This window comes from Vanacampus margaritifer, chromosome 19 (genome assembly GCF_051991255.1).
Source record: "Vanacampus margaritifer isolate UIUO_Vmar chromosome 19, RoL_Vmar_1.0, whole genome shotgun sequence".
NCBI classification, from domain to species: domain Eukaryota; kingdom Metazoa; phylum Chordata; class Actinopteri; order Syngnathiformes; family Syngnathidae; genus Vanacampus; species Vanacampus margaritifer.
This window is the reverse complement of record NC_135450.1, coordinates 4,697,676-4,707,407: the sequence shown is the minus strand read 5'-3', so window position 1 is coordinate 4,707,407 and position 9,732 is coordinate 4,697,676. Positions and strand designations below refer to the sequence as shown.

The 9,732-nt window shown below is 34.8% G+C and overlaps 2 protein-coding genes across 2 annotated transcripts; both read right to left on the bottom strand.

Moving 5' to 3' along the window:
- Positions 1–2,385: 2,385 nt before the first annotated feature.
- LOC144039578 (trace amine-associated receptor 1-like) lies at positions 2,386–3,354 on the bottom strand. Its single transcript, XM_077553072.1, has one exon. The coding sequence runs from the start codon at positions 3,352–3,354 to the stop codon at positions 2,386–2,388; it is 969 nt and encodes a 322-aa protein (XP_077409198.1).
- Positions 3,355–7,447: 4,093 nt separating this feature from the next.
- Positions 7,448–8,870, bottom strand: LOC144039563 (trace amine-associated receptor 1-like). The gene has a single exon (XM_077553003.1). The coding sequence runs from the start codon at positions 8,760–8,762 to the stop codon at positions 7,788–7,790; it is 975 nt and encodes a 324-aa protein (XP_077409129.1). The 5' UTR covers positions 8,763–8,870; the 3' UTR covers positions 7,448–7,787.
- Positions 8,871–9,732: the final 862 nt, after the last annotated feature.

Sequence of the window (9,732 nt, the reverse complement as noted above, 5' to 3'; positions counted from 1 at the left end):
TGTACATTATGGCGGCGTATGCATCGATAAGCTTCTGCTTCAGTTTACTCCTTTTGGGATTTCATTGTGATGTATACAATATTGTATGTAAATGTTTTGTCTGGAATGTACAGTACTAAACTAAACTAAACTAAACGACATTTTGATTAAAGCATAGTGACTTATTAAAGTGTGTATTTTAGATATGTAATGTGACTAGCAACATGCTGGATCTTATGTATTAACCCTAGAAAAAAAACTGAAATGCGGTGGACTTCCTCTTTTGTCAAATGTTGTCTTTTCAGTTTATCAGTGTTGATATTTTTGGATGTGTTTAGTCTGTCGTTTTTTTTGTGTGTGTGTGTGTGGGGGGGGGGGGGGGGGGGGGGTAGCTCTGCAACCAATTTCAAGTTCCTACTCAGCAGATTTAGTTGCAGTACATTAGTCTCAACCCATGTTTCATGAGCACACAACTGCTGCATGTGAACGTTGCCATGAAGAAAGAAATTATAGAAATGATAGAAAATAAGTGAGTTATCAAATTATCAAGCGCTCTCTAAAATCTGATCGTGACCTGCGTCTTAATTTTGATGCCAATGCTGGTGGTGGGTTGCACAGTCTTTGAAAAAACAGTAGGGGGCAGCAACGTCTAATATACAGTAGGCTACTAAGGAGTTAGTATTTCCACTGACGATACAGCGAGTCAGGAAAAAAGACTGCTTTTATAAATTAATCATGGCGTTTATAAAACGTAAATACGTATTCTGAAATAAACAAGGTCAGATTTTTTTTATTTTATTCAAGTTAAATGCAGACGTTTTGTTTATTCCAATAAGGACAAAATGACACCACGGTAAACCTTACAAGCAATTAATTATATTTATTTTAATATACAAATTCATGATGTTAATTCAAAGTTTCACAAATCAAGAAAAACACAAATGCTCATTATCTATTCATCTGAGTTTGGTGAGCCATTTCAAATAACCGCTGATCCGGATGTATTTATTTATTTATTTATCATAAGTATAGATAACAACACAGACCTATTATTAGTGCTACCCCCCCCCTTTTTTTTCTTTTTCTTTTTTAAACGTATTTACTCATTCATTACATTGCTTGGCCTATCTTACATGAAATTGTTTTTAAATGTCTAAATACAAACTACATAGGTGCTATACTTGTTAAGGATTACACAAAATAGTTAAATGCAATGGTAACCATGGAGTAATGTAATTTCTTATAATTCAATGGCTATTTTAAGGCAAGTTTAGAAGGTAAAGGTATGAAGCAGGAACAAAAAAATATTAATTTGTTTCAAACACACCCACTCACGCACGCACGCACGCACGCACGCACGCACACACACACACACACACACACACACACACACACACACACACGTGAACACAAACAAACAAAAGAAAATCTGCAACTTGTAAAATGCTCTCTATTTTTCATTCGTTTTGCATACCATGAAAAATATGTTTTTAAAACATAGCATTTCAATGATCTTGTTTGCAGTATTTTTAAATAATCCACAAAGGTTGGATCGAGGCAAACTGAGCAAAAAGGTTCAAAATCCTGAGTGTCAGTCTCCCTAAAAAGCTTTTTAGATTAAAGGTAAACATGTTCAACAAACAAGAATATTCAAGTTGCCTCAATTCTGACTTTACATATTACCATGCCATTGAATTTACCATAATATGATGATACACAATCTCATACAGTACAGTATGTTTCAATAATTTCTTAGGTTGTAAAATTTATAAGGATACAAATTTTATTATATTATTTAACTCTTCTTTTCAGTGATTGGTAATAAGTGGGTAAATGTAAGACTTAGTAACAAAATTTTACAAGATTAAAAAAAAAGCATTACAACTGTGTAATGATTTAATAAAAAGCCAGATTAATAAATTGGGAGGCAACTTTAACATTTGGGTCATTTATTCATTCATTTTTACTTCAATTACCATTTTCAGAGTATGACTTTCACTATGCTCAGCATAGAACTATTGAAGGAATTGTCATAGAAATTAAGATGCTACACAATAAGCATACAAGTTGTTTTTCATAACAAAAAATTTGAATACAGTACATTATTAGCATGACATCCTATAAACAGAAAAGTAATCCATTGATTTTAAGAATATAAATAATGGTATGTGGTATGCTTTAAATGTGCTGTTTGTAATATTACTTACTAGTTAAATATTAAAGATGGTGCATTTTTCAAATAAAATTTCACAAATATTTTCAGAGAATATTGAACTGTAAAACAAAAGTCCCCAAAATTAGGTCAGAAATGGCCACAAAATGTGAAGGTGTGGACATTATGCTGTAATTCAGTAATTTAACATCATGATGTTGCATACTCATACTCCAATATAAGCATGACCAACATCAAAACAAATTGGAATCACCAAAATCACCTTGAAATATTTTCCCAGTTATAATCATTTTAAAAGCAGACCGGAACCAGTTGTAAAAGAAAGCATAAATAAACGGATTCAGCATTGAATTTGATAATGTGAGCCAGTTCAATGTTTCAATCACGGGAATTGTTAGGGGATGAGTGAAGAGTGGCTGAAAGACAACACAAAAAAAGTAAGGTGTCATGAACAATAAAAACACTCCCATAACAATAGCCAGAGTTTTGGTCGCTTTCCTCTCCACCTTACTCACAGAGTTTGAGTTCTGGATGCTGCTCACCTGTCTCTGAGCTACAAAGAAAATCTTCAAGTAGATGCAGCTCATAATAATTGCGGGTTGGTAAAAACCAAAAATGGGTCCCATAATGTGTGACAAAATAACAGCAACAGAGCATATGTCCTCACATGTACCTTGGCTGAATCCTCCTATTATTATACCAAGTGCAATCATAACGGCAATAAACCAGCATATGAGAATCATAGTCAGAGCTACTTGATCGGTTATTTTTGATCTATATTTTAGAGGCTGACACACAGCATAATATCTGTCAATGGAAATGCAACATAAATTCAGAATGGATGATGTGCACAGTGACACATCAAAGATGTCTCTGATTTTACAGATCAAATTCTCGTGAAGAATACACGAGGTCACAGTAAAGACCATACTGAAAGGAAAAACTAAAACACCAACGAGCAGGTCAGCGAAAGATAGCGACAGAATAAAATAGTTAGGCGGCGTGTGAAGCTGTTTGAAGTACACAACTGAGATGATCACAAGAAGATTTCCACATATTGTAACAATGGACAAAAAAGCAAGGACACAATATATGAAGATACATATTATGGAAGGGTCACTTGTGAATATCAAAGATGAATTGTATGACTCATAACAAGGATGTAAAGCATCAGTCCCATTGCCGGTCCATTCCGATTCCATGCTTCAAGATTTCTGCAAAACTGATCCACAGTATTAGCATTTCAGATAATTCTATTCAAATGGGATTTAACCAAAACACAACTCTATATAACATAACATAACATTTAACAAATAATTATTATTGTATTATTCATTTAACAAAGAATTACCTTTAAGTAAATTAATATCGTTTCCTTAACCACTTTTACACTTGTTTCTATAATCCTACCTGTTCAATTTGTGTATACAGTCTAATCGTTCTTGAATTAGTGGCACCCTCCCATAGTCAGTGCCATCTTGCTATTTATAAACGTGCATCTCATTAACATAATCAAAACAGACTGTGATTCAAATTCAGATGATGCATAATGGCAGACTGCCACCTACTTCTATGTTTTGTTGCTATGCAAAAAATGGAATTAATAGTTGCATTTCCATTTTGTAGGATCAGAATAAACAATTTAGTAATTTCATGTCACAGGTATGATTGATGTGATTTGCATACTGTAAGTGCTCTGTTTGTTCTTCTGAATTTCAATGAGACTATTCCTGGTTAAATAAAGTTTCAATACAAAAATCATTATAAAATAGGCTGTGGCTCCTTTGGTGCAAGTCTTTAAACAGTATGTGTGTTTTTACTTGAACCAAGAGTCAATAGCATCATGGTTTGAACAAAATGAACTTTGGTCGCCAGTTTGACCCCCCCCCCCCCCACCAAAAAAAAAAAAACTCGGTAAAACCAGGTCTATCTAATAGCGCAGGTGGTGCAACGGAATTTTGTTGGATTTGATCAAGACACAGGCAGACAGATCTGTGCTCTGCAGACATTAACTCATTTGCTCCCAAAAACGTATAAAAATGTTTTTTTCTTTTTTCAAATATTGCCATGGTCCCAAAAATGAATTTATATGTTTAAAAAAAAAAGTTTTTTATACTAGAGCATACAGAAGGCTTTGATGCAGCCTCTGACCTGAAGAAGTCGCTTAAAGCAATAGTGGTTACGGCCAGCAGGTGGCAGCAGAGTATAAGATGTTGCAACAAGCTCTTTTTGCCAGTGGTTTGTGAATAATAATTAAACTGGCTACATCATCCGCAAGGGAAAATCTTGCAGTTTACCGCCTGCCAATGTCCACTTTTAGTACATTATTTATTTATTTATTTATTTATTATCATTCATTTGTAAAAGAAAGAAAATACAATATAAATCAATATTCTTTAGTGCTGAATGAAAAGGAGCAGAAAGAAGACAAGTGTTAGTTCAATCACAAGGTAAAGTAATTAAAAAACATCAACATAAACAACACCAACAGCTTGTCTCACAGTCACATCTGTACTCGATTTACTATTTTATTGCTGACATTACACGCAGCAACAAAAATGACAATGGCATAATGTTCAAACTTAATCTCGTTCATATATCTTTAACAAGATGGATTTAGTCATTCTTTTAAATGTAATTTTTGAATTGGATTCCTTGATTTATTTATTAAAATGGTTCCATAAGATGATTCCTCTTACTGAAAAACATTAAAAAAACCAATAAAAAAAACAACAACCATCCAGCCAAGATTATTTTACCTTCATCTGCATCAGGGTTGTTATAGTTTTGGAATTTTCATTTTAGTTATTTTTTTTATTTCATTTTGAGTTTTTATTTATTTAATTTAGTTAGTTTTAATTAGTTTTCAGGGTGGTTCTGTTAGTTTTTATTATTTTTTGTTATTTAAATAAAATGCATAGTTTTAGTTTAGTTTTAGTTAGTTTCAGTATCAGCTTTCGTTTATTTCTATTTATTTTGTGCGTAATATTTAATAAACACCATTCTAAAATGAAAAAAGTAACTCATTTCTTACCGAGCGACTTCATCTGGTGGTGCTTTTCTATTGGCTAGATGATGTCACTTCTGTGTGATACACGTTCTTATTCCGGTTAAATAAATATACGTAAAATGACATTTTAAATCATCCCCAAAAGGCTCATGCATTAAATTAATTAACAAAGACTAAAATGAAGGACTTTTTCGATATAATTATAATTAGTTTTGAAAACATAAAATGTAGTTTTAGCATTTTCCTTTTTATTTTATTTTGTTAACAAAATAGTTTTTTGAATTTTAGTTTTGTTTTTTTCATTCGTTTTCGTTAACTAAAATAACCTTGATCTGCATACATTATTTTGCTTGCTACATCTTGTGATTACTGCAAGTCCAACCTTCCTATAGCATTCGATATATTGTGATATCAATCAAGTATAATTAGGGCCCAAGCAGCAACCACAGACAGAGGGCAGGAAATTTGAACCCAAATCTAGTCTGAAAACTATTGGCCAGAGGCTTACAGAGGTACCCATTGTGAACAGCCAAGTTGTTAATTAGAAGATGTTTGAGTCATAAATGGCCAAATAAAAAGGCTATTATAAAGATATTTTGAGCAAATTTCTACAATGAGCAGCTTCAAAAGTAAAATGTAAAAACTTTGAGAACCACTGCATTGGGGCGTCTTCTTTTTGTTTTCATGGGTCTTAGAACATTGGAGTGTTTTATTATTGCAGTGATGTTTGTCATACTTCCCTTTAAAGGTGTTTCCCTGCCACTTCTTAAGCTTCTCACTTGATTGCTATTTTCCACAGTGACGCCCAAGACCCAACAATGCAAGTCAGAAGTAGGAAGTGCAATGCAGTCAAGCAAAAGTGGCGTGTTAAATGTTATATTTAGAATGTGCTGCAGACCAGGAAAAAAACATTTTAAAGAAAATTCATAGAGATTAGTCAAGTTGTTTCTGGCAGCAAGGTGATTGATTGCTGCTAAGTGATTAGCACAACTGCCCAGTCGATAGATTCTGGGTTAAATTCATAGCTCAAGCCATCTCGTGTAGTGTGGAGTTTGTATGTTCTGCTTGTACTCGCGGTTTCCTCACACATTACTAGAATATATGCATGACTAATTTGTTCATACGTGAGAATATGAACGCTTTATTATCTCATCTCATCTTGATAGCCGAGTATACTGTATATGCCGCTTGTAATGTGTTTTAACAATAATACAGTACAGGAAGTATCTTTTAATTATTTCTAAACTAAAATGAGGCCTAAGGCAAAAACTGGGGAAATTACTAAGTGACAATAACAGGTGAGGCTGGATTGCTGAGGATGGCAGCACCCCATTGCTGAGATGGCGATGATGGCATGGCTACAAGAAAGATTGCGCTGTAACCAGGAAACTCAATAGGTGATGCACATGTAAAACATATGGCGGGGCAGATAGTACCAATATAATAGCAAATAGACACGAGGGAAACAGCTGAAATGTTTTACTTGGATTATTGGATATTTGTTTGTTTCTTTGTTTTAATATGCATTTTTTATGTATTGCCATCTTGCTTTTTATCTTAAAGCACATTGAGCTATGCTTGCCATATGAAATATGCTGTACAAATAAAATTTACAGTGACACTAGAGGCCACTACTGGAAATGAGAGAAAAACCTGAGCAGTAATAAGAAAGAACACACTTAAAAAGTAAATAAATAAAACAAATAGCGCATTGTTAACTTTAAGGTGCATTTTTATAAAGATTGGCGTTACAATAGGCATATAAATAAATAAATGTGGGGGAAAAAGTATGGTGCACTGCATAGTAGCTACGTGTGATATAGGTTTTGTTGTGAGACGTGGAAAGATGGTGTCATGTCAGATGAAACAGAACTGTATACAATATACAAAACGGATGGCAACAGTCAAGATGCTCTTGAGCAAGGCACACTTTTTCCCTCCAAATCGCTCCTTGCATGCCTGCATGTGTGATATGGTTCTCCATGCTGTGTACAACAAAAAACATACAGCAAAGTGTGAGTTCAATTTGCACTTGAGGGAATATGATTAAAATGAATCAAAATTAAAATATACTGTACAGCAATGGCATTACACACACAAAAAACGGTTATGACAAAGATATAAAAAAAAATGCAAGGTTTCGGTTCTTAAGATTTATTAGACATTCTAATCCTGTTGAACCACAGAGCCCACATTTGATAACAAATCACATTTACAGTTGGTCAGTTACATAACACACGTATTCCATCAGCCAGTCCACGTTGCTTCCTTACTCCTGCTGCAATCTTCTCTCTCCATCTTTCCTTCCTCTCTTTTACCACTTGATATCAACCAAAATGGTGGTGCAGAGGGTTTCTTCATCTGAGGGCAGCTAAAAGGTGATATGGTTGAACTATAAAATACTTCCATAATGATGGGCAGAGTTTTGGTAGCTTTTGTCTTCATTTTTACTAACAGTTCATCGTGACTTCGTACCCTGACTTGCTGTGCACAAGACTAATAGCAAATGCATATAAAAGGAAAATATACACGCCAGAGTGGTTGAAAATTAGTGCATGAATTAACCTCTTCTAATCATTCACAGAAAATTACAATAATATCCAAACAAGCAAAGAAAAAATAATATCAAAAGAGTTTTGTGTTAGTTAAATTGTTCTGAAATATTTTTCCAGTAATGATGAGTCTAAAAGCTGATCTGAACCAGCTGTAAAAGAAAGCATAAATGAATGGATTAAGCATCGAATTTGAAAGTGTAAGCCAATTTAGTGTTTCAATCACAGCGATTGGCATTATATCAAATGTTAAAGGCTGAAAGATGATACAAATGAAGTATGGTGTCCAACATAAAATAAAAACTCCCATAACAGTTGCCAGAGTTTTGGTCGCTTTTCTCTCCATTTTATTGACAGTTGTACTCTGATTCGTAATCTGGATGTTGCGTACTTGTCTCTGTGCCACAAGGAAAATCCTAAAGTAGATACTAAGCATTATGATAACTGGTACATAAAAGGAAAATATGCATGCCAGAGTGGTCGAAATTAGTGCATCGATTAGGCATTGTTCTTCACATTTCCCTTGATTAAATCCTGCTACTGTAATTCCAATTCCTATTAGTGCAGAAACACCCCAGCTTACCAAAATCATAATGCCAATCACATGAGAATGTATTTTACTTCTGTAGGTCAGAGGCTGGCACACTGCGTAATATCTGTCAATGGAAATACAACAGAGGTTCAAAATTGAAGCTGTGCTCAGCGTGACATCAAAACTGCCTCGTATTTTACATAACAGGCCTTCGTGATGCCAACAGGAGAATACAGTGAAGGCCATGCTAAAAGGAAAAACCAAAATTCCCACAAGCAGATCAGCCACAGCTAAAGACAGAATGAGATAGTTAGTAGGGATGTGGAGCTGTTTGAAATATATAATAGCAATTATTACAAGGAGGTTTCCGCATATTGTACAAAAAGATAATAAACTAAGAAAAACATATAATGCAACACATATAGTTGAAGGATTACTTGTAAATATGTAAGTTGTATTATCTAATACATAGCAGGGATGTATGTAATTAATAACGTTGGACAGCTCTGATTCCATTCTTCTGCATTTCTGTGAATAAACATTTCATTAATAATCAAGTAAACTGAAAAGCAGAGTTCAACATTCATGAAAACAAAGAAGGTTACCCAGTTAGCAAGTGTATCCGTGTTGTCCTCACTCTGTGGGCAATGTGTTTCAACCCCTCCATTTTTATCATATGTAAGACAGATACTTTGTCCAATCAGAGTGCAAGCTTCCCCCCCCCCCCCCTTTTTTTATGACATCATGCACAGTTTCGAGAAAGTTTTCTACTAGTTCGATGCCACTTTATTTTTTATTTCTTAACACTTAAAAGTATTATTTCCTTTCATTTTTTGGTGTTATTTCTCACAGTTTTGTTACTTTTAACCACTAAGTGTTATTTTCATTCCTTTAGTTGGTATTAATTTCTTACAGTTTTAGCATTACTTCTTGACAAGTTTTTATTTTCCAACCCAAATGGTGACAGTGAGACTCGAACAGAGGAGGCAAATCCAGGTCCAGAAAGTAAAAACCCTGCCACAGTTTGGCTTTAGCCCCTGGTGCTAGCTAGCTAGCTCCCTAGCAGGAAAACGAGCACCATGGGTGCTAGATAGATAGCACAAAAACTGAAACAGTTAGCGATAAGGGCTAAAGCCAAACTGTGGCAGGGTTTTTACTTTCTAGACCTGGACTTGTCACCTCTGGACTCAAACCTAGTACCTAGCTCTTGGGGTGTAACAACACTAAAGGGCTCCGCACACAAGAGGCGACAAGTGACAGCGAAATACGTACCTCGTTGCATCCCATGTCAAACTCGACACACGGGAGGCGACAAACGACGGCGAAATACGTACCTCGTCGCCAGGTCTCAACACACGGGAGGCGACAAGCAGTTGCGACGGCGGCAGCGACTGATGTCACCCTCTACAGCTTGTTGACAATAGATATGATTGGCTATTAAATTGGAGGGAATCATTGTAAACGGAAGTTCCACTACATAGTTTGA